A 26,736-nucleotide genomic window follows, 5' to 3' on the forward strand; every position below is an offset into this window, starting at 1 on the left:
TGAAGGCAATGATTATACTCACCAGGACAACTACATTAAGCTGTAGTTGTTCTGGTGATTATAGTGTCTCTTTAATTACTGTTGCTGGCTGGCTAGTGTGGCCGGCTGGCTAGTGTGGCTGGCTGCTGTAGCTGGTTGGCAGAAAGGCTGCTCTGGCAGGCCTCTTTCTTGACCCGGCAATCCCTTTGTGTGTCTCTTTTTTCCCCTCCCCTCTTTGTGTCTCTTCCCCCCAGCCCCGCTGTGTGTCTATGTGCCCCTCTGTTTGTATTGTTGTTCCTCTTAGTCCCTCTGTGTGTCTTTGTGTGCCCCAGCATCTGTGTGTCACTCTGTGCCCCCCAGACCCTCTGCGTGCCTTTTCCCCCAAGCACCTCTGTGTGCCCTCTTTATACCCACTCCCCTCCTGTGCCCTCCTTAGCATCCTTCTCTCTTAAAAAAGGAGCCCAATGCTTTTTTTTCCTCACTGGGGAATTATTGTAACTGGGAAAGTTAATACTCGTTTGGATTATAGTGAGGTTTGGCAAAAATGCTAATTCGCTCAGTATAATAATGTTGTTGCTAATACTGAACAACTGCAACATACTAAACATCAAAACTACTTTCCCCTTTTTCTCTAGCCCAGATTTACTGTGGCTGCCCAATCACAGACTTCCCAATGCAGCTTGATGAGAAGTTTTAGCAATGCAATTGCCAGCCCATTGAGTTTTACTCCACTGAGCAAAACAACCAGGAGGTAACAGAGCCTGTTGTCTGATTGACAGCAAGGGAGGTGTAATAAGGCTAATTTCTAAAAGCGCAAATTTCTATTGAACTCTGCACTTGTAAAATGAAAAAAGAAGACACACTCTTCACACATAAAGCACTCCAGTAGCCAAAGGGTTATAGGCATGTGTAGTGTTTTTCAAATCACTTATTTATGCTGCCATAACTACCCCTTTCACTGGCTGTGACTTACACAGTCTCTATTGTAAAAATGCATTTTCATTCAGATCTTACAGCACGGTGTATACAGAACGTTTTATCTACTCTGTTTATTGAACTTTAATCACATACATGAGGCTCTAGGAGGCCATTAACAGAGCAGGTGATAAGAAGTTCTCAATTAAACACACCATGCAACAAGGGATGTTTTTAAAAAATAGATCTTTCTTTACAGGAAGTGTGTAGGGAGGCTGTGTAAGTCACAGCCAGGGGAGGTGTGGCTAGGGCTACATAAACATTTAACACCTAAATGGAAGGGAGGCTGCAAGGGGATGATCTATACACCAAAACTACTTCAATAAGCTAATGTTGTGTTCGTGCTTAGAGTTCATTTGCAACAAAGCAGACAAATGAGTTTGTTTTGTTTTTTCTTTACTGTTTCTGTAGTTTTGCTATGTAAAACTGTCAACATTTTTGTTTTGTTTTTTGTAGATGCAAAGCTTTATTTTCTCGGGAAAAAATGGTGACCGCATTGGCCAAAATAAAAGTATTGGGATTCCGAGGAAAGATGGCCATTACACACATGCTACAGCATCTGGCTCTCAGTATGTCCTCATGTATACAGGTAAATACTGCATTTTAGATTGGTTCACAAGAACCTCTTACAGTAAACTTTTCATCCAAAGGTTTACATCATTTTAGATATCCTTAGGGATGGTGACATTTTCTTATACTGGTAGTGTACAAAGCAACTCAGTTTTTAGGATCAAGTATCCTCAAATATTTGTAATTATTGTATTGTGTTTTTTGTCTTATTACTACTGTGCTTTACTGATATAATGTAACATTTGGAATGTATTGTGTGTATTCCATTTACATAATCCTTTATGGACTTGCTTGCTATATACCATACGTCACATTTTGCCTTCACAGGAGGCTCAATTGAAGGTTATTCTGTCAGAGATTTATATTCTAGAATTACAGATGATGAAATAAAACCTGTAACACTAAAGACAGATCCTGACTGGGAGGGACAAACAAATCATTCTGCAGGTTATATTCCCATTCTTCCTATTTCCAGGTGAGTTCTTTTCACACAAATTGGTAGATCAGTGCCTCTATGATCTTGTGTTACCTTTCCTATAGAGACATTAACTATGAGTCCTAGACAGGGGTTGGTCCGAGTTCAAAACTAGGTGGAGAGCCGTAACTTGATTTTTGTCATAGAGTCCTGTGCCTTAATACTCAGTACTTCCTGCTAGTTCTGCTTGTTAGCCTGTTTACGCTAATGCTGATGTTGTATCTGGTAGGCAGTAAGTAACATGTCTATTAAGCTTGTTTTCTCATAATCCATATGTCTGACTTTCCCTCTCCATTCACAAGTTCAACACCAGATATTAATGACATGTCAGTTGAGCCTGCTTCGGCCTGTTCTTAAAATACAAAAAATGAAGTATTGCCAATCATTTGTGAACTGCTAAACTTTAATTGCACATTGTATACTTAATCCTTGTATTGTTATTCTATTTACCTCAATAAAACAAAGAATAAAAAAAAAAATACTCAGTACTTAAGTAAAGCTTAACCCCTTAAGGACACATGACATGAAGTTTGGTCCTTAAGGGGTTAAACAAGGTAGAGATGCAGAATGAACGAAGGGGTATTACCGGTGCTTGGGAATGGCCAGGCTTAACACTAGGAGAAAGCATGAATATCCTGCAAAGCAGGATAGAGAATAATAAAACACTAACCGGTTTCAAGTAGTATAGAAAGTATCAGCAATGGTGAGACTAGACAAGGTCAAGGATTAGGGAAGAGAGAGTAGTTGAGAACAATCCTAAATCAGAAACCAGATAAACACTCTCTGATTAACCACAACAAACAAAGCATGGATGGAGGTGAGGTGTCATGTAGCCGTAAGTAATATTTGATTGATCCGTGTCATTCCTGCGACACCAAAGGCGCTTATGTCACAGGAATGACGTGGATGAGTGTGTCCGAAATGATGCAAGTCGTAAAAGTGTCGTAAATGGATGCGCGTTTAGCTTGACCAGTGTTCATCAATATACTTTAAAACAATCAACCATTTTTAGCTTTACAAGCTTCATTACCATCTAGACATATTACAGATTACTATTTAACTGGTTGCAAGTGGCTGGTTTTAATGCTGTTTCAAGAGATGCATTCTTGATAAAAATCTGATATCAGGGGTTTATGTTTTAATACTTTTTACTACCACTATTCTCTGTAGATTGCAAATTCCATGCATCTGCAAACTGTTTTTTTTTCCTTTTTTTTTGGTTGTCCCCCCCATATTAAATACATTATATCCTTTATTTTTTTTATAGCTCTGGTGATATTCGCTATTTATTAAAGATTCCTGGAAAGTATTACAACAACATTTTGATTGTGAAAACAGAGGTTTCTGAATTGCTCGATGGACAGAAGTTTCGTTCATTGTGGTCTCTAAATACAACAAACATTCTAAGGTAAAAAAATTATGAAATGTAATGGTACTACAGTCAAATAAAAAAATAAAAAAAACGGGTAGAATCGTCTCACAGAAGTGAGAAAGGAGCCCCCTGGATATATAACAGTATCCTAACTGTGTAAGTGGTAAATAGCTACATAAAAAAACAACTGTAACAAAAGAAAGGTAGGAAAAAGTAACTAATAAATTATATACAATAAATTATAAGGCTATTCCTATACCTCCTCCTACTGAGCTAGAGACAATATAACTAAGATCCTGTATGACATTCCATTACATATATTTTACTCTGTAGATAAATACTATGGAAACTATAAGACACTCAACTTAATTATTTGATATTGAAGGATACGGTACCTTCATGATTCATTTATCCTATCACCTTACAGATTTGTGGGATAGTTTAAGTCAATGTGCAAATAGTAGATTGATTGTACATGCCTAACAGCCAGACTATACATTCCTAGGATAGCCCACGATTTCTAAAGTATAGTATAGGGGTCAAGCCCCGAGACACCCCTGGTGTAGTGACAGGAAACATACATACGGTTGCGTACACTTATGTGTGTTTATACCGCTGTCTTCGCAGTCACAGAGTCTTTCTTACTACTACAGTCAAATGAATTCACAAGTTCAACTATTTGTTATTCATTTATTTTGAAGAACATGACTAGGTAAATCTGTGTGCTCTGAAATTATCTCTTTTAAAAGACAATCCCTAACCCCTTCTAAGAGTTTATAGCATTTTTATGCAGCCAGCATCCAAGCCAAAGTGTAATCAAGAAAGTTTCCTTACAAATTCTGCCACTTATAGAATATACTGCAGATAACCTAGTAATTTGATATAAAAGGAATAATTATGCAATCATTAAAGGATCACCACAGTGACAGAAATACAAACCTGTATTCCTGTCACTATAGCTGTAATCGAACTATTTAGCCCCCTGGTCCCACCTTTAACCAATGTAAAAGGTACATTTACTCACCTTTATTCCAGTGCCACGCGGGTCCGCCGGTGCTGGTTTCGCCTTTTTGACTGAGATCAGCAAAATTTACAGTGTCAGCCAATCCAATGCCCCATAGGAGGCTATCTCGCATGTGCGGCAAACCGCAGCGCTAGCCAATCAGCATCTTTTCATAGAGATACATTGAATCAGTGCATCTCTATGGTGAAAGTTCAGCGCCTCCATGCAGAGCATGGAGACACTAAACGTCACAGGAAGCACCTCTAGTTGGCATCTGAGTGAGAGCCACTGGAGGTGCCCCTAGGCATTAATGTAAACACTGCCTTTTCTCTGAAAGGGCAGTGTTTACATTAAAAAGTCTGCAGGGGCATGCTATAGACACCAGCATGTTCTGGTTACTATAGTGTCTCTTTAAGTGCATCTCAGTGTGTGGCAAACAAAACTTTAAAAAAAGCACCAGTTGTTTTATATATTGGGGGATCAACAGACAAATTGTCATCTCCAAGACTGTATTTCTGAAAATATTGCAACAAAGTTAAATTAAATGGAAAAGTTAGAGCATGCATGTCAAACTCGCGGCCCACAATGAATTTGTTTGCGGCCCAGCCAATTAGGGGGTGCCGGTCGAGGGGGCACAACAATCACTTGTCAGACTGACAGGTGATTTTAGCGCCCGCCTCAGCCTGCGCTCCCTGTGTCCCCAGGCAGCATGCGGCTCCATAAGGAAACCGCACGCACTGTACTCTAGGAGGGGGAGCGCCTCTCACTCTGCGTAGGACCGCCAGGTGTCACATGACTATCCAGCGCTCTGTCTGTCAGCGAACCGCTAGAGAGTGCGAGGCTCCCCTCCCCTGCTATGTCAGGTAAAACGGAAGGGAGGGGGGGCCATCTAGCTACAAGGCAAAGCAGAGCGGGCGCTAGCATCACCTCGGGTGCCAGCTCCGGGAGGGAACAGCTTTCTGAAAATAGGGAAGGAAGGAGGTGGGAAGGAAGACATGGGAGGAGGGGACGTATGAATGGGGAGAGAGACATGGATGGAATGTGAGAGAGAGACATGGATGGAATAGGTAGGGAGCGAGATATGGAAAAGAGGGAGACATGGGGGAAGAAACATGGATGGAAGGGGGAGTCAGATGTGAATGGAAGGGGGAAGGGAAATATGGATGGAATGGTTAGGGAGGGAGACACAGGGAGAGATATGTAAGGGAGGGAGAGAGATGGGGAGAGACATGAATGGAAGATGGGAGAGAGACATGGATGGAAGGGGGGGTATATGGAAGGGAGGAAGACATGAGGGGAGAGGTGTGGGGGACAGACATGGATGGAAGGTGGGAGAGAGATATGAAGGGAAACAAACATGGATGGAAGGGGGAAGAGACATGGATGGAAGGGGGGTAGAAGTGAGCGGAGTGTGCAGCCACACCTTACTCTGCCTGGAGATTGCAGAGGGACTAGGAAGTGAGTGGAGCGGACTGAGACTGCAGTTTGCAGAGGTACTGAGTAAACGAGCAGAGCGGACACTCCATACAGTGGCATTACTACTGAGACAGTTGAAGCTTTTGATTGAATTATATATATGTACCCCAGATTACATATTGTGTGCATGAGAATGATACAAGTAATTTTAATTTGTGTTTGTCGTGGTCAAACATTTTTTTTTTTGCAGCCCACATAAACTTAAACCTTGTTTATTTGGCCTGTGTTAGTCTTTGAGTTTGACATGCTTGAGTTAGATTGTTAAATTATATTTTTTATATAGCACACGGGTCTAACATTCTTCTTGTGGTTGAATTCCAAAGCATCTATAAAATGCTCTGGTTTTAATGACTGCTTAAATAATCAATGTGTTTTTTTTTTTTACAATTTGTGTCTTTTACTTCTGTAGCAAGCCAGCACTTGGGTACTTTAAGAAAGATGTCTTGTCCATAATGATGGAGCTTGGAATTGGAAATGGAAGAAAGAAGGTTTAGTATAACCTTTAATTAAAAGGAAATAATGTATATTGCTTTAAGTAAAAAACAAGAGCACACTGAGCATGTTACAACTATCTCACACATATGGCATTCAGCTCATATATCTAAATTATATCCTCTTTCCAGTGTATTGAAATTTTTCCATTTTTGACACCTCATTCTTGTGCAAGGAATTTAATGCATCAGAAACAGGAGTGCTGCACGTGTTTTCATTTTCTCTGGTGTTATTGCTAGCGTGCTGCACATTTACCTACTTAAAGGGAAACTATAGTGCCAGGAAAACAAAGTTGTTTACTTGGCACTATAGCTCCCTATAGTGCCCAACTTCCCCAACACGGTGCTGAAGGGGTTATAAACCCCTTCTGCCACTTACCTCAGTCCAGCGCCGATGTCCTCTGGGGCTGGCATAGGTCCGCCTCCGGATAAGGATTTCCCCATAGGAAAGCAATATACAATGCTTCCCATGAGGATTCCGGTGTTGCTGGATGTCCTTATGCACTAGAGTTGGAGTCCTCAGCCACTAGATGTGGAGTAACCCCCCAACCTACTTATTGCAGTTTATAAAAAACTACAATAATTATCTTTGCAGGGTTAAGGGACCAGGAACACTGCACCCAGAACACGTTAGTCATCTGTGTGCCTATAGTTATCAATTAAGGGACAATTAAAGTGATCCAGACCACTTTAACTCAATGTAAAACATTACCATTTTGTAGACACATCACTGTTTACATTGAAGGGTTAAATACACATCTTATCTTCCTGACAGCTACTAGAGACACTTCTGCTTTCAGAATGGAGTCAAAATCCATTTTGCAATCAAAAGCTGCTCATATCAGCTTTTGACTTGGGGAGCATCGTGTTTGTCCTTGCATGTGAATCCCGTCCACCAATGTTTCTCTATGAGAATCATTGGAATGGAAAAGATTGAGGAAGTTGTCAGCAGGCAAGCTGACGGACATGGAACCGGGCAGCTACAGCAGAGTATTCTTAGCACTAGAAAATAAGATAAGTAATCTTTATTTAAAGGGTTCCTTTTAAAATGACAGTAACGCTGCATTGACTTAAAATCATAGCAAACAGACAGGGTATTCAGTTGCACCATACGGCCATATTGTATTAAGGCCCCCACTTGTCACAGTCACAGCACCCCAATATCTGTTGGGATATTTTTGTTTGTGCACTGTTCCCTTAATTTGTAATAGTTAAAAACCCTCATCACTGCAATGGTTAATCCTCTGGCGGATGGCCCACACATGCTAGTCAACCACCACATTAAATAGTTATTAATAAATAAGCCTATGTGGGTCAATGTTACTGTAAGGGAGGATTTCAATTTCACTTTGCATATCTGCTAAATGTAATAACTAAAACTGAGCGGCCATTGCTGCTCATCCACTAGAAAGGCCCCATACCATTTGAATGGGGCCTGTGAAATAACAAAGGCGCCATCTGATAAACTAAATAATGGGGGGCCGGGCAGATCACTGTCCATCTCCCTTCTCACACCAGTGGCCAACTTGTGGGGGCTAAAAGAAAAGGGGGTCACATCCCAATGGTTCTGACCATGGGTGGGGGCTTGGAGGGACATTGGGTCCTGCTTCCTTTAATATGATAATTAGGGGTCTACACCCCCTGTCTTTCGATGGAGGTTGGGTGGGACAAAGGGGGTTATTTCACAGGCCCCTTCCCCATAATATGGGTCCTTTCTAGTAACTGGGTGGCTATGTATGATGACAAGCTTCACCTGTAGTGGCGTAAAGCTCACTGTCATTGGACTTTGGAGCTATGGCAACACTGTTTTTGAGTTCAAGATAACAGTTATCTATTGGTAAGTCTGGTAAAAAAATAAATACAAGTTTAGGAGTTGCCAGGAGACAACATCAGTGCAAGCTGCAATAAAGTTTGGTAGAGGAGGAATAATTGATTTTCGTGATTGTGGTTTAGCCCCTTCATTCATTTGGAAGGACATTATAAAACTACAGCACAAAATTACATTTGAGACAATCCTGTGTCCCAGCTTTGTTGGGAATGTGCTTTACTGTTTTAACATAATCCCCTGTGCACAATTTTTCCATAACAAAGCTCCACCCTCTAGGCAAGGCCTTCACAGATGGATTATGGCAACAAAGGGGTGGCTAACAATATATTGTATATTTTCTCATGATTTTTGAATGCTATGGTTGATGAGCTGGCGGCAGTATACTTTGTTTTTGTTGTTTTTTTTTTTTCTACCCCTCTATATATCTCTGTAGAGTTTTGTTATATTGATTACATTTATGTTTGGTAATTTGTAATGGACTGCAGTATACAAAATTCATGCAATGCATAACTCACAGAGTGTTACATTTGCATTATTTTTCTGTTAGGTAATAATTATTGACAGCAACAGTGGAACAGTACAGTGGGAAGTAGAAATGAATTTGGGAATTGTCAATCCAAATCCTGCTACACTGAAAACAGGAGATCATCGGTCCTTCTTCCTCTTTTGGGGTGAAGACAATCCAGACTTGAACAGCACAGTATGTCAATTCTATTTTAATATTCTAGCTTGTAATTCCCAAAAAATCTATATAATGCTAAATAACAATTATTTAGGCTGCTCCTACAAAATCTTGTGGTTGCTGTAATATCCCACCAAACAGGAAGTGAGTGAAATAAAAGCCAGTCAGTGTTAACTATGAGTAGGTCAATGAAATATCAGTGTCACTTTAATGTTACAACAACACTATGGTCAAAACATCTATCTTCCTTTTTTAATATATTTTTTAAATCTTTAGCCTATCATTTCCATCTAAAACCTCAAACCGCTTTTAAAAGTTGACTGGGGTTTATTTTGTGCAACCTAATAAATCTTACCACAAACCATGATTTCACATTTGTCGACAGATGATACACGCACTATATTCCCTGCTATGATCTGTGTTCATTGGGACACACTGCAGTCCCCTACTCCTTCATACTCTAGTCTTTAACACGTTAGGATGCAGATCTGCAGATTATTTTGTAGCAGACAGGAATTTACAAGACCATAATAATTATGAATGGGCTTATGATCTGAATCTGTTGCCCATTCATAATTTTCACCATCTTTTCATGTAAAGTAAATGCCAGTCATAACCAGGGACAACTCAATAGACTGGCAGGCCTGTTGAAGCTTTCCACCTCTTCAAATATGGCAATAAATGATTTTGCTGAGTGAGAGGTTGCTTTTTAGTTTCTTTTCTGCGCTCCTGCATTGATCACACTTTTACACTTCTTTATATACTGAAATTAAGGCAATTGGTATGCTTATTTAAGTAAAAAACACAGAAGATGCAAGCAGCTTTACAATTTTGGTCTGAAAATGTGCCAAATACAGTAGCTTTTTTACAGCAGCATTTTTGTAATCATGGAACGCTTACGCCTATTTGCTTTTTTGCATATGCATGATCCCAGTACAAATTAGCACTTTTTAATTTTAAAATGTATATTTTTTGTGATATAAGATGCAGATGATATAAGAACATAATAAAAAAAACTAATATCATATTCACTTTCTTGTTTTGTTTTGAATATGCCCTGTATTACATTACATATACAGTTGTGCTCAAACGTTTACATACCCTTGAGGAATTGGTAATATATGTATCATTCTTATTCAACTATAGGTTATAACAGAATGGCACAATCATAAAACAAAACATGGCAGCAGATAAAAAAAAGAAATTAACCCTGTTCAAAAGTCTGCATACCCTTCGTTCTTAATACTGTGTATTGCCCACTGAAGCATCAATGACAGAGTGCAGTCTTTTGTAATAGTTGTCTCTGAGGCCCCTAATTCTTGCAGGTGGTATAGCTGCCCATTCGTCTGGGAAAAATGCCTCCAGGTCATGCAAAATCTTTGCTCGTCTTGCATGAACCGCATGTTTGAGATCTTCCCAGAGTGGCTCGATGATATCAAGGTCAGGAGACTGTGATGGCCACCCAAGAACCTTCTCTTTTTTCTGCTGTAACCACCAAAGGGTCATCTTGGCCTTGTGCATAGGGTCATTGTCATGCTGGAAAGTCCCTCATGGACATTTGGGTGATTTCTGTTATCATTATGATTTAAAAAGGAGCCAACCCCTATGTGATAATAAATGGCTTCATATGATTACTATCCTTCAATAAAATAAACTTGTTTGAATAATCAGTCATATTTTCAAAATCAATGCCAAAATTTCACAATTTCTACAAGGGTATGCAAACTTTTTAGCACAACTGTATATGTATTGAGAATATGTACTTAGAGGAGAAAAGATGAAAAGTAATATCATTTGATTTTTTTTCTTCTTCATTAGATGGAGGCAAGAGAAAACCTGTACATGTTTCATCCATCATATTCCAAAGCTTTACTTCAGCTGAACAATAATACCAAAAACATAGTAATGTTTGATGGTAAGTATATTTTTAAGCAAAAACACAAACTAAAAAAAGTATAATTAGTTCCTATAGGTCATATGTTAATAACAATTAAATAGACAGAGAATAGTGTACCGAGGAAACTGGGATATAATATAATCAGCAGAGGGTGTCAGCTGCCATTCAGACTTGGAATAAGAAAATAAATACATTTTATTGAAAAAAGGATTAAAATAAACCCAATGTGGTACTAAGTAGAATCGTGCTCATTTACTATTATGTGAAACAAGAGTGGGACCATAGGTATACGATCAGTATGATAAATAGTAACCAGCTTCAATGGTTTCACAATAGTTGGTTCTAACCTTAGGAAAGAGGTGATACTAATCGAGCTACCTATTTAAGGATCAGAATACAGCGTTACTCCAAAGCATTTTGCCACACATGCACAGTAGTCTCCCAATGACTTCCTACAGGAAGGAAGTGGCTAGAGGTCACTATAGAGTTAGGAATACACATTTGTATTCCTAATGCGATAGTGTTTTTTTAACATCAGCCTGAATAATATATATCAACTGATTTATAAATCTTCATTTTTTGTTTAGTGGTTATTACATTTAGTTTGATTTTTTTAAATAGTGGAATTATCATATTATTTTTAATTATGTTTTTTTTATTATTTAATTTTCTCTATTCATGAGCTCCATTTGGTATAGAACTCACTCTTAGGGGGTTAATCAGGTTAGAATGCATGTGGACTTAAATGAGGAAGAGCTGATGATCATGTATGACCACAGTTGATCAAGAAGTTAATTTGACCTTGGCAAAGTATTAAAGGGACACTATAGTCACCTGAACAACTTTAGCTAAATGAAACAGTTTTGGTGTATATAACATGCCCCTGCAGCCTCACTGCTCAATCCTCTGCCATTTAGAAGTTAAATCACTTTGTTTATGAACCCTAGTCACACCTCCCTGCATGGGACTTGCACAGCTTTCCATAAACACTTCCTGTAAAGAGAGCCCTATTTAGGCTTTCTTTATTGCAAGTTCTGTTTAATTAAGATTTTCTTATCCCCTGCTATGTTAATAGCTTGCTAGACCCTGCAAGAGCCTCCTGTATGTGATTAAAGTTCAATTTAGAGATTGAGATACAATTATTTAAGGTAAATTACATCTGTTTGAAAGTGAAACCAGTTTTTTTTTTCATGCAGGCTCTGTCAATCATAGCCAGGGGAGGTGTGGCTAATGCTGCATAAACAGAAACAACGTGATTTAACTCCTAAATGACAGTGAATTGAGCAGTAAAATTGCAGGGGAATGATCTATACACCAAAACTGCTTTATTTAGCTAAAGTAATTTAGGTGACTATAGTGTTCCTTTAATACAATAGAATACAATACATTGTTATAATCTCTGTCCCTGTGCCCCTGCGTGTACGTTACAGCTGCAAGATTTCAGTATTGAGTGCATCATAATGATCACTTGTGTATTTCATTAATTGCAAGGGCTATAACAACCCACTTTTTCCTCCACTCTTTTTTTGTGGTTTGTCTCTCTGTCTGAGCATTTATTTATTGATTCAAGATGGCAAGAATTAGCGTGTGTTTTCTTTTAAATCTAAATTATTCTCAAGTTATCCTGTCTGCTTGTGTCAGGTCCTAGGAACCTGGTACAGCTAAGTAATATAGGATCCCAAATTGCAGATATAGCTGACTGGACATAGGAGCCTGGTACGGGTCAGTATAGAATTCCCCCTAACTTCTGAAATAGACAGTAATAGAAAGAAGTATTACCAGACCTTTGCACAGTGGCAAACTATTGTTCAGAGGACCCTGACATATATACACACACACACACATAGATGTACACACCCTGACACATGCACATATCCTGACATACAGATTCACAAACTGACAAATATACACACACACTCAGATACATAAACACAGGTACACCCACCCACAATCAAACACACATAAAGACATTAGGGATTGACCGATTATCGGTTTTACCGATATAATCGGCCGATATTCGGTATTTTCGGCAATATCGGTATCGGCCAATAGGGATACCGATATTGCCGATAATACCTCCCAGGACCTCCAGGCTCATTACAAGCCCGGCGGTCCTGGGGGGGGCGGGCAGCAAGCGTTTACTCACCTCCCAGCAGCTCTTCCAGCTCCCCAGTGTAAATCTTGCGAGACCCGCGGCCAGCTCTGACGGCCGCGGGTCTCGCGAGATTTACACTGGGGAGCTGGAGGAGCTGCTGGGAGGTGAGTAAACGCTTGCTGCCCACCCCACTTCCATCCCCTCCCCCAGCTAAGCCAATGCCACTGGACCACCAGGGATAAACATATCCCCCCTCCCTGGCAAGGCAACAAGCAGGGAGGGGGGGGGGCAACAAAAAAAAAATAATAATAATTCAATATATAAAAAAATAAAAATAATTTAATATAAAAAAAAAAAAAAAAATGTTTTAATAAAAAATGCCCCCTCACACACACACTATTATTATACACATACACTACACAAACACACTGTGTATATAATTCAGTGTGTTTGTATAGTGTGTGTGTATATATAATTCAGTGTGTATGTATGGTGTGTGTGTATATATAATTCAGTGTTTGTATAGTGTGTGTGTATATATAATGCAGTGTGTTTGTATAGTGTGTGTATATATAATGCACACTACACAAACACACTGTATTATATACACACACACACTATACAAACACACACTTCATTATATACACACACACTATACAAACACACACTGCATTATATACACACACTGCATTATATACACACACAGTATACAAACACTGCATTATATACACACACAGTATACAAACACACACTGCATTATATACATGCATTATATACACACACTGCATTATATACACACACTATACAAACACACACTGCATTATATACACACACACACTATACAAACACACACTGCATTATATACACACACTATACAAACACACACTGCATTATATACACACACTATACAAACACACACTGCATTATATACACACACTATACAAACACACACTGCATTATATACACACACACTATACAAACACACACTGCATTATATACACACACACTGTATTATATACACACACACACACTATACAAACACACACTGTATTATATACACACACACACACACACTATACAAACACACACTGCATTATATACACACTATACAAACACACACTGCATTATATACACACACACTATACAAACACACACTGCATTATATACACACTATACAAGCACACACTGCATTATATACACACACACTATACAAACACACACTGCATTATATACACACACACTATACAAACACACACTGCATTATATACACACACTATACAAACACACACTGCATTATATACACACACACTATACAAACACACACTGCATTATATACACACACTATACAAACACACACTGCATTATATACACACACTATATACACACACTATACAAACACACACTGCATCCACTACACACACACTGCACAAATACTGCATCCACTACACACACATACACTGCATCCACTACACGTGGCATGTATATTTTGTGCATTTACCTTTAGAAATAGTTTTTTATTTTCCAAAATGGTAAATGTACAGAATATCGGCAAATTATATCGGCTATCGGCCTGAAAGTTCACAGGATACCGGTATCGGTATCGGCTCTAAAAAATCAATATCGGTCAATCCCTAAAAGACATACATGTGATCATTTTTATTTTTGAAGCCACCACCCTGCTAGCTTACCTTTTGTGTCCAGGAGGGTTGTCTGGGGTCCTGCTGCTGCTCCTGCACTCTCTATTTAACTGGGCGGAAGTGATCGTATGTCACTTGCTCACATCCAGGCCGACACTACAGGGGCCCAGTCGCGGTCTTAAAGGGCCGCAGCGACCAACTGTGCCCCTGTTAAGTATTACAGCTATAATACTCAGCCAAGCCAAGTTTGTATAATAGAAAGCAGGAAGTCAGATAAGCTAAAGTCAGGACAGGCAGCAAGCAAGTATGGTAAAAGAACAAGCCATATCAAAATCAGTAATATCGGAACGCAGGAAACCCCAAAACCTGAACCAAATGAACAGCACACTTGGGATAATGAACTGGCCATAGACCTCAGAAAGGTCAGACCTTATAAAAACCTAGACCAATGATGTCACCAGGTCACAACCCTGGATGTAATTACGTCCCAAATACCTGTGTCAAAATGAGACACAACTATACAATGATCAGCGTCACAAAGTAAAAAAAAAATACTGATGCAGCTCATTGTAGAAGTTGTGGAGCCAGAAGTGCCCCCCTTCCACTAGTTCACCTGTAGTACGTGGTCAACTTATTGTCTTAGAGAGTCAGCTGTCAACCAATGAGCTAAGCACTGCACCCCAGGCTTTAGCTTAGAGCACTATAGCACTATAGCCACTCCAGCACACTGTAGTAGTTATGTTGTCATTTTAATCATAGAGAAAAGCAAGATGTCTGAACTCTGTATCATTAGTTTGTTGATTTTAACACTAGATTGCAGCTCTGCACATTAAAAGCTTATCATCAAATACACTAACACTGTCTAAAATGTCAGTCACCCTGCTTGGTTATCATTTGATTTGTCTTATAATACTTTTGTTCATGTTAGACATTTGTTCTTTAGGTATTGTTGAAATTGACAGCATTTTAGAAACCAGGAGGCAATAAAATTATTTTGAAATTGTTTATTTTTTTTTTTCTCTATTTTTCTTTAAGCTTTTCTATTTGAGAAAAGTCGGCACGCTTGCTACGTCCTATTAAGCGGACCAAACACACTGGAAATGTTTAACAATGTGTCCATTTCTAAACGAAAGCTAAAGGAAGATATCACAACAAGCAAAATTGTGTGGCTTAGCAAGGAGACAGCCAACGAAAAGGATATAAGAGACCACTTTTTTAGAATGAGATATTCAAGTCATTGATAGAAATGATTGCATTATAGGAGTGTCAGTGCTAAAGATGCATTTTAAATTTAATTTTATTTTACATAAATTAACAAAATAGTACAATATATATATATATATATATGAATGAATAAGTATACCTAACTTTATAAAAGACTAAACTATTAACATAAATTATGCTTAATATTTCTGAACTAAGAGTGACTTTTAATTTAACATGTTAAACTTAAAATGCAAATATTATCGCAATCATGAACGTTAAAAAAAAAAATCATGTTGCAGCGATATGTGTCACATTTTCTAAAAAAAAATCCATATATTAAGATCATGCCTTTTTTCTGCACTGTTTTTGAGGCACAAATTGGAAAAACTAAAAGAGAGTGAAAGACTTTGTGGAATTGTATTCAATTCTGTCAGAATTTTATTTATTTTTATTTAATTTTTGGGAACATAATGTGTGCAGTTGATAACTAAAATGTTAAGCATTATGTGACATGAAGACATTTTTAGAAATTAATAGTATTGCTAAGTTTTAGAATACTAAAAACATAATAAATAGACTTTTATATTTTAAATGCAAAACCCAATTGCTTTGTAAAGCTCTCCAAATTAAAGGCCAACAACTAAAGAAAAGTGAAAGAATATTGCTATTTTCTGTTTATAATATGATTTATCATTGATAATCTTTGGTCCTAATGTATTTAATAACATTGCAATCACTGTTCAGGCTTGCAAATGTTAGTACTATAACCAAATGAAGATCTCAGGCTTTGGTGCTTTAACAAATATTCAACCACTTGTTTACTGTATTCAGGTTTTTATTTCCTGTGTTGTTTTTTTGTTTGTGTTATATGATTTGTAACTTTTTTCCATATAGCAAGCTTTGTAAGATAGCGTATTTGTGATTTATGAATTTGATTTTCAAAGACCGTCATTTTTGCAGTGCCTTTTAGTTGAGTGCCTTGAGACTTGGGAAAACATTTTTTTACAACCATATACTTGAAAGGAACACTGTAGTGTTAGAAATACAAACCTGTATCCCTGACGCTAAAGTGCTCTGTCCCTAGCTCTAGACAAGACACCCCCACTCACTTTTCAATGTGAATCATACTGACAACCACTAGAGGTGGGATTAACCCTGCAATGTAAACATTACATTCTCTAAACAAAAAACTGTGATGTTTTACACTACATGGTTAAAGGGATAGGGTCACTGCGCCAAGACCACTTCATTGAGATAAAGTGGTCTGGATGACTATAGTGTCCCTTTAACCCCTTAAGGACACATGACATGTGTGACATGTCATGATTCCCTTTTATTCCAGAAGTTTGGTCCTTAAGGGGTTAAATCCACGGTTTTACAATATATGCATGGTTTCAGTCCCCGAGATATATTATGTCACTTTGTATCATACTTAAAGGGATTCTATTGTGTAAGGAATACAAATCTGTATTTGTTACACTATAGAGCCCTCTGCTTCCTCCCCTCCCCCCCATGGCCCCCTCCAACGGCTAAATGGTTAAAACAAAACTTTAGTCACTTACCTGATTCCAGCGCCGATGTCCCTCAGCGCTGGGTTGATGCTCCGCCTCCTCTGACGTAGGAGGGGGCAACATTAGACCCTTGCCATAGGGATGCATGGCTTCAATGTTTTCCTCGGGGGGTATTACGGACGCTGGATGTCCTCATGCAGAGCGTCCAGTGTCAGTTAGACAACCTAACATCGGTTAGCAAACAGGAAGTGCCTCTAGTGGCTGTCTAAATAACAGTAACTTAGTTCTCAGAAACTGCAATAATTTACATAGCAGGTGTATGTGAGACTGGGACATTGCACCCAGACCACTTCAATGAATTGAAGTGGTCTGGGTGACTATAGTGTCCCTTTAAGGTAAAAGCATACAATGGCATATTGATATTTATAGAAATTATAAACTTTTCTTTACGGTTTGTCTTTACTAGGTTCTTACTTTTGATACTCTCCAGAAATTAGCATTAAGAGAACCACTGAGACCACCAGTCTTTGTAATTTTGAAGAAATGTACATTTTTAAAAGGGCACGCTAGCTTCCTCATCATCATTTAAATCATGAAGTTTCACAGTTTTAAATGTCAAATCAATAGTTTACCCAGCAAATCCGTATGAGAGCTTGCACTACTTTTAATTTACGATTCATTTAAATAAATAAAATGTTACTTTCCAAATAGCAGTATGTCTCTAGAACAGGGCAAAATTAAATAATAAAATTAATTATATTTCCAGTTTTCTACACCAAATGATGCACACAGGTCTCAGGTACCTATAAGCTTGCTGCCAACTTTGTTAAAACACTAAATTTTCTCTGTGATATATCGTTTAATTAGTTTTGACTTTAGAAAATATCGAATAGCCATTGCATATGCTAAATATAGTTGCTATAATAGTGTAATACCGCAGAGTGGTCTAGTTTAGTGGCACTTTAACGTTAAAGAAATACTTCAAGCACCATAACCACTACAGCACACTGCTTAGGCCACTTTGTCTTTCAAAATGTTGAAGCGGCCTCAAAAGAGTAGTTATAACTAAATGAGTGGGCATAACAGCCCTTCTTTGTAAAATGAATATCTGAATTCCTTAGCAAAAAACTTTGTTTGCACTGTCAACCCTATATATTGTATGTTAACTACTGTTTGTTGTATAAGATCCTTAAAATATGCACAACATTTCATTATCTCATGTCTGAGGAATAATTCTTATTGATTGCAAAAGTTATTTATCTGTTTTCATTACCTCTTGTAAATACCTTTTAATGTTTTAAATGCTCATTTAAACATTGAGAGATATTTATTTATTGTATAAAATGAACACATGACAAAATTATATTTTATGTTATGAAGTGGATCCATGTTTTTTTTTTGGTTTTTTTTTAAAAGGACACTCCAGGCACCATTGCATCTTTATGCATAAGCAAGTTATGACCTATATAATTGCCTATAATTATGGCTCAGTTGTGATGTTTTGCAGTGTTCTGTATCACAAATTCCCTTTCTGATACTCCCTTAAACTCTGGTTTAAAGACGGCTTCCATAAGTAGAAAACGAATAACTTAACTGCAAGTAAAATGTATCCATGCTGCGAGCAAAATTGTGGAGCTTTGGAAACGGTTACGTAAGAGTGAAAGAGACTCGTTAAACAGCTAGGTTAAACATGTGCAATAGTTTAGAATGACATGGTCCAGACTGGCCAAGGTACATCCTGCAGTGGACAGACCTCTAGGGAGATAATCTAAATCCAAGGGATTTCATGCAAAATGCAGAATCTTCAAATGTGTTTATTTTTATATTGATGATATTGGCTTATTTATGTTTGTATGTTTTTAAAGTATATACTATAAGATGCATTGAAACTAATTAATAATTTCCAGCTTGGAGTGTCCCTTTAAAGGACCACTATAGGCACCCAGACCACTTCAGCTCAATAAGTGGTCTGGGTGCCAGGTCCCTCTAGTGTTAACCCTGCAGCTAAAAAAAAACATAGCAGTTTCAGAGAAACTGCTATGCTTCACTGAGGGTTAATCCAGCCTCTAGTGGCTGTCTCACTGACGGCTGCTATAGGCACTTGCGCGATTCTCACTGTGAAAATCACAGTGAGAAGACACTGGACGTCCATAGGAAAGCATTGAGAAATGCTTTCCTATGGGCTGTTTGAGTGCGTGCGCGGCTCTTGCACTGACGTCGGTATAGGGAGGAGAGTTCCCCGGCGCTGGAGAAAGCCCAGCCCAGCGGGAGTGGGACCCTGAGGTTGGAGGGGACCTAAAGAGCCTATAGTGCCAGGAAAACAAGTTTGTTTTCCTGGCACTATAGTGCTCCTTTAAATTTTTAAGATAATTTGTCATGAAACAATATATCTATTTTTTTGTTAAATCCAACCTTTGCATGTTTTAAGGATTCTCAGTTATAAAAAGTTTTATTAAACACCGATCTCCTTTTAAAGTGAAACACTTTTATTTTGTAAGTTTGCTTGGGTAGGGCTGTCTTCACCTACTGTTCCAGTTTGTCAATCAAGTTTTCTTAAATTTTAGTGTTTGTTTTGTTTACCAATTATATATTGCTGCAGAATATGTTGGCACTATATAAATAATTGTAACTCCAGACTGGAATGTACCAATTCTCTTTTTAGTATACTGCAAAGCTGATACATTAAATAAAATATGCTAAAACAACCAATCCAAAATAAATCCAAAGTAAATAATAAAATAAGAGAATCCTAACATTGGAAGTTGCTGCTTTTACAATTAATTCTCATGATTTACATTTAAAGCATTTAGCAATGCTCCAAAAAAGAAAGGATCCGCTCATTATGCGGTAAGTTTTTGTATGGCGTTTAAATGCTGACATTTTTCACAAAACCTTATAGAACAGAGCAGAGATTTTTAGAAGTTCATTTGTCAGTTTTTTGCTTATTAACTCCCAAAAAACATTTATTGTGCTGTTTGATCACATGAACAATTATGTTATTGGAGAAACACTGGGAGAGGTGGGACAGTAGAGGCAAAAAGCAAATGCAACAATTGAACATGCAATAAAATACAGCTATTTATCAAGTCCATAAAATTATGATGTTGTTTGGAGTCCTTATAATTCCTTTTTTTTTAGATTTGTTTTTGTGGTGTGTGTGGTTGTTTTTTTTTTTTGCTGATTTGACAGGCATGGTCATCTATGCATGTTTTCATTTACTTTTGTATATATTTGTATATGCTTTTGTAAATATGCTAAATAATCAGAGAATTGCTTTTGATGCATTGCAAAGATTGGAAATAAATTCTTCTAATAGACTGAAAAAATGTTATGTATTTTTTTTATTAGTTTTATTCTCATGTCAACAAGTACCAATAAGATAAATGGATAATAATTCAGAAAATGTCCTCATACTTACCGTAATTTTCTTTTCCTGGATATATCCATGGCAGCATCACGATAGGGTTAGCCCCTCCCCCTTGACTGTTTAGGGCAGGACACACTTTACAAATAGACCCTCCTTACCTGGTATCATCAGTCATGTAACACGCTCGAAGGATCTAAAAACATGGGAAGGGAAACATTTTTGGATGCTGCCATGGATATATCCAGGAAAAGAAAATTACGGTAAGTATGGGGACATTTTCTGAATTCCTGGCTAATCCATGGCAGCATCACAATAGGGTAATAGGGTAATACCCAAGCTCAACTCAGGGGAGGGAAATAAAAACTAAGACAAACATTATAATGCATTAAAGAAATGCATTATTTATTCTGAATCATGAAACTGAGGAAAGAACATTTCTTCCAAATTCAGTAGCCATTCTGGACCTCACATCCAAGGCATAATGCCTAATAAAGGTGTTGGCGGATGCCCATGTAGCTACTCTGCAAATGCTTTCAATTGGAGTGTTAGTAGCAGCTGCCCATGAAGTAGAGAGAGATCTTGTAGCATGAGCCTTTAATCCTGAAGGGACTTGCGTTTCATGAGCCTGATATGCGGAAGAAATGGCAGTAATAATCCAGCGGCTTAAAGCAGATTTAGATGCAGCGAACGAACAGATGTTGGATCAGCGCTATATGTTCGATTTGAAGCTAAATTAGGTGTAAGGCTGCAACCTATGAATATGAGGTTCCCTCACACACCCTCAAAAAAGAATAGAAGACAAAAATTGGAAATAGGTCGCGCTACAGTAAACAGTAGACTAATATAAGCAGTAGTGTACTTACATATACTGAACAAGGCAAAATGTTTTCAATAGTCCTAATACTTGGTGGACTGAGAGGTTCAAGTTGGCCTGCAGAGACTTAAATATGGTGTAGGTCTGATACAGTGCTGGGTCTTCAGATAGTTGAGTTGTCCTGACTCAGGTTTAGATATGTGAACATAAAGAGAAAAGGACTCCAATAGTGCAGACCACAACTGTCAAGTAAATCGAAGGAAATAAAAATACACAGCAGGGAGGTAATCCACTCACCTATTACAGAGCTTAAACTAGCTCAGGTATGGTTGGCATTCAGTGGCGTCGATCCCCCACTGGTAGGATATAGGTGTTAATAATCGGAAGAGGTCCTCGGTATAGAGAGAGATAAAACCAAATATAGTGCTCACTGTATATATTGTAAAACAGGTAAGTGTAGAAGAATGAAATATTTGCATGAGCAGGATGTACTGCTCGGTATGATAGCATAGGTGGTTCTATCCCCACCTAGGATTTTTGGGCAGGTGGACGCTCCAATATTGTAGATGACCAGGTATAGATAAAATACATTTGATAAGATAGTGTCAGACCTTCCGGCATTCGCTAACCGTGGACTTCCGGGTTCTCGGAGCGCGGCCACTCCCCCTCCTATGACGTGGTCGTTCCCAGGGTTCATAGAGAGTCCGCGCCAACACCACAGTGCTTGATCAACTCGAAAGCTCCCGCGAACTTCAAACTGAATAATTACTTCTACTGTGTATCGGACCCGGACTGTTTAATCATTTACCCTCCTTCTCCTCTCCTACGACCTCGGACTGTTTTTGGATATTCTCTTGCCTGCTGCAACCTCGATTCTCTCTGGAATCTCCATCACCAATTTGGATCATCACTCCTTCATAAGTTAAGTAAACCAGATTGGCTCAACCTTAATATATAACCATCCTAAATCTAAGTGGTTCGCTATCTGCTCCACATCAACTCATAATCTTAATTCCAACACCTACTTATCTGCATCCTACTTTGGAACTTCTCGCTGGTTGTGTTAAAATTACCTTATCCTAAAACAACTTCAAACACCGCTGCTGGTTATAACCTGCCATGAATTAAAGAGACAGTTCATTTTGATTATCTTTTTTATTTAAAGTAATAAACGTTATCAAACTCAGAAATCTGCAGTTGTTTCCATCTTATCAACAATTGAGCGTTACAGATTGATCAAGCCTAATTAATGGATACAGCAGATCTCACTTCTGAAATCACCAGATTAAACCAAAGGGTGGATACTCTCACTCAAGGCATGCAAGATCTACAGATCACCAATGAAAGAATCCTTACTTATGTAAGGGACTTGCAAACCCATACTCCTCACACAGTTACACACTCGGCTAGTGACCCTGCTGTCTCCAACCCCGAAAAATTCTCTGGAGACAGGTCCCAATACCGAGAGTTCATCAATTCCTGCAAGTTGTTGATTGCATTAAAACCCCGATCATATCCCACAGAAAGATCTAAAGTTTGTTCTGTTATTTCATTTTTGAGAGGTGAACCCATGGCCTGGGCTCATTCCTTTCTTGAGAATGATGATCCCATATTGGATTCTCTGGATGAATTCTTTGAAGCCATGTCTCTCCTTTACGAAGACCCAAACAAACAAGCGACTGCAGATTTAACCATTAGAACACTGCAGCAAAGAAACCGGCCTGTTGAAGATTACATTGCTGAATTCAAACGATGGGCACCTGAAACTCAGTGGAATGACATAACTTTACGTAACCAGTTCCGTATTGGGTTATCTGAAGCTGTCAAAGATGAGCTCTCCAGAACTGAACTACCTACTACACTAAATACACTTATTCAACTGTCAATCAGTATCGACAGAAGACTTAGGGAAAGAAAAGCTGAGAAAGCACTCACTAGCTCTCTATGGAAAAAACCCTTCACCTCTTCAAAGGCACCGGAGAAACCTATAACTCCCGCTGAACCTATGGAAATAGGGGTTGTGAGAAGTTCTCTTACTCCAGAAGAGAGAACCAGAAGAAGACAACTGAACCTCTGCATGTACTGTGCTTCGCAAGAACATGTGGTCCCAGACTGTCCCCTATTGAAACGTCCAAGAGGCGGTAAGCATGGTTCTACCACGACTATAATGAGTGTACTTCCTTCCAAACCAACCTCTCATTTCTCCTCTGTCTCTCTCATATTACAGTGGGACAAAGAAAGAATTACGACTAAGGCCATTATTGATTCCGGTGCTAATGGGGTGTTCCTGGACTCATCCTTTGTTACAAAAAATAAAATTCCTTGTGTTCAAAAACGTAATTCCGTCTCTGTCAGAGTTATTGATGGCTCCTTAATCTCCTCGGGGCCCATTCGCCTTGAAACTGTCCCTTTAAGGACTACTACTAATTATGTCCATTCTGAATTTCTTATTTTTGATGTCATAAATTCTCCTCTTTATCCTATAATATTAGGGATAGACTGGTTACGGACTCACAACCCACTTATTACCTGGGCTCCTTTCTCTCTCACGTTTAACTCTGCATATTGCCAGAAAACATGTCTACAACACATCCCCATTTTGCATGTTACTAGGGAATCCACTATACCTTCCAGTTATTCGGAGTTCGCTGATGTGTTCAGTAAAAAGGAAGCAGAGACACTTCCTCCTCATCGACCCTATGATTGTCCGATTGACCTTGTTCCTGGTGCTCCTATCCCTTTTGGACATATTTATCCCCTCTCTGAATCAGAGCTAAAAACCCTCAAGGAATACCTAGATGAAAACCTCCGGAAGGGGTTCATTAGACCTTCCTGTTCACCAGCCGCTTCCAGCATGTTTTTCGTAAGAAACAAGGACCAGACTATTCGGCCAATCATCGATTACAGGTCTTTAAATAAAATAACTATCAAGAATCGTTACCCTCTTCCCCTGATCAATGAACTGATCGAAAGATTAAGAACAGCTACCATCTACACTAAACTTGACCTTCGTGGGGCATATAACCTTGTTAGAATCAAAGCCAATGATGAATGGAAAACGGCGTTCAGAACCCGATATGGTCTTTACGAATATCTTGTCATGCCCTTCGGGCTATGTAACGCCCCTGCAACCTTTCAGCATTTCATTAACGATATCTTCCGAGATCTCCTAGACGTTTGTGTCATCATTTACTTAGATGATATTCTCATCTACTCCAACAACCTTGAAGAACACAGAAAACACGTGAGATGGGTATTATCCAGATTAAGAACACACAAATTATACGCAAAACCAGAAAAATGTATATTTGAAGTCAATGAAATCACTTTTTTGGGATATGTTATCTCCCCTCATTCAATAAGTATGGATACCTCCAAAATAGATTGCATTGTCAACTGGTCTACTCCTACTAATACTAAAGACTTACAACGTTTTCTGGGATTTGCCAACTTCTATAGGAAGTTCATTAAAAACTACTCCAAGGTTGCTCATCCCCTCAACCTGCTCAATAGCAGTAAACGGTCCTTTGCTTGGAACGAAGAGGCTCAAGCAGCCTTTGATGAATTAAAACGGAGATTCACTAGTGCACCCATTCTTCAACTACCTAATCCTGCTTTTCTCTACGTCATGGAAACGGATGCTTCTGATACAGCTATCGGGGCTGTCCTCTCTCAACACCAAACGCCTCAAGATCCTCTTCATCCAGTAGCTTTTTTTTCACGATCCTTGTCTCCTGCTGAACGAAATTATCCTGTAGGAGAAAAAGAATTATTAAGTATTAAAGCTGCATTCGAAAACTGGCGTCACATACTTGAAGACACACGCACTCCTGTAATTGTTTATACCGACCATAGGAACCTTGAATATCTTCATTCCAACAAAACACTCTCTGCCAGACAAGTACGCTGGAATCTTTTCTTTTCCCGTTTCAATTTTCAAATCATCTACAGACCTGGATCCAGAAATAAAAAGGCAGATGCCCTGTCCAGAATTCACCAAGATCTTCCTGCAAATGAAACTCAACCTCCTAAAATCATAGGTATTATTTCGTCATTAACTGATGATATTAAACATCTCAAGGAAGAAGATCTTGAACTTCCCAAACAAGGCAATCTATCAAAAAAGGACGGTTTGTACTACTTCAAAGACAGGTTATACATTCCTCCCTTGTTTAGGAATAAAATACTCTCCCTGATTCATGATTCCCCTCTGGCTGGTCATCCTGGTACAAGAAAAACACTTGAGCTGTCTAAAAGATATTACTGGTGGCCTCGCCAGGACAGAACCGTAGAATCTTATGTCAAAAACTGTCCAACCTGTCTGAGATCAAAATCTGACCATCATCCACCATTCGGTCAATTACTGAGCCTACCTGTTCCAGAAAGACCTTGGCAGTCCATCTCAATGGATTTCTTGGTAGAACTCCCTCCTTCGCAACATCATACCACCATTCTGGTAGTGGTAGACCGTTTCACCAAGATGTCCCATTTTATTCCTTTAAAGAAATTACCCTCTTCATCTGAACTTGCAAAAGTATTCATCAACAACATCGTGAAACTTCATGGTCTTCCTGAAGAAATCATATCAGACAGAGGAACACAGTTCACCTCCAAATTCTGGAATGAGATGTGTTCCTCCCTCAACATTCAACGTAAATTATCTTCAGCCTATCATCCTCAAACCAACGGACAAACAGAGAGAGTTAACCAATGTCTTGAACAATACTTGCGATGTTATTGCTCTCATTTACAAGATGATTGGATCACGTGGTTACCAATGGCAGAGTTCTCATACAACAACTCGGTACACTCTAGTAGCAAAATGACTCCATTCTTCTCAAATTTTGGATTCCATCCTTCTTCATTCCCCGATCAAGGACTTCCTTCTTCTAATCCATACGTCTCCAACCATAACTCGTTCATGTCTGCCCTCTTCCTCAGGTTACGTGATAACCTTAAAAATGCATCATCTGCTCAGAAAAAGTTTTTCGATACTGGTAGACGACCTTCCCCTACTTACAAGGTTGGTGATCTAGTATGGCTCTCTTCAAAAAACATTGTTACCAACCGTCCCTCAAAGAAACTAAGTTCACTCTTCCTTGGGCCTTTTCGTATATTGTCACTCATCAACGAAAACGTGGTTAGATTGAAACTTCCACCTACCATGAAGCTGCATCCAGTCTTCCATGTGTCGTTGCTTAAACCACACCACTCCGACCCTTTCATGAGGGATGTTCATACCACTCCTGATCCCATTCTGGTACAAGGTGAAGAGGAATACGAGGTTCAGAGGATTCTCGATTCACGAATCCATCGTGGTTCCTTACAATATCTTGTCCGGTGGAAGGGCTACGGAGT

General features: G+C 38.7%; 1 protein-coding gene across 1 annotated transcript in view; it reads left to right on the plus strand.

Moving 5' to 3' along the window:
- FAM234A (family with sequence similarity 234 member A) overlaps nucleotides 1-15,734 on the plus strand; it is a 53,033-nt gene extending 37,299 nt beyond the window's left edge. Inside the window, exons 6-12 of the mRNA XM_063430242.1 lie at nucleotides 1,411-1,543; nucleotides 1,852-1,999; nucleotides 3,267-3,407; nucleotides 6,260-6,338; nucleotides 8,717-8,869; nucleotides 10,670-10,766; nucleotides 15,516-15,734. Of these exons, the coding sequence (XP_063286312.1) occupies nucleotides 1,411-1,543; nucleotides 1,852-1,999; nucleotides 3,267-3,407; nucleotides 6,260-6,338; nucleotides 8,717-8,869; nucleotides 10,670-10,766; nucleotides 15,516-15,721 (957 nt within the window). The 3' untranslated portion in view covers nucleotides 15,722-15,734. The remainder of the gene's footprint in view (nucleotides 1-1,410; nucleotides 1,544-1,851; nucleotides 2,000-3,266; nucleotides 3,408-6,259; nucleotides 6,339-8,716; nucleotides 8,870-10,669; nucleotides 10,767-15,515) is intronic.
- The last annotated feature ends 11,002 nt before the right edge of the window (nucleotides 15,735-26,736 follow it).

The sequence above is a fragment of the Pelobates fuscus genome, chromosome 8 (genome assembly GCF_036172605.1).
Source record: "Pelobates fuscus isolate aPelFus1 chromosome 8, aPelFus1.pri, whole genome shotgun sequence".
In the NCBI taxonomy this organism is placed as follows: Eukaryota; Metazoa; Chordata; class Amphibia; order Anura; family Pelobatidae; genus Pelobates; species Pelobates fuscus.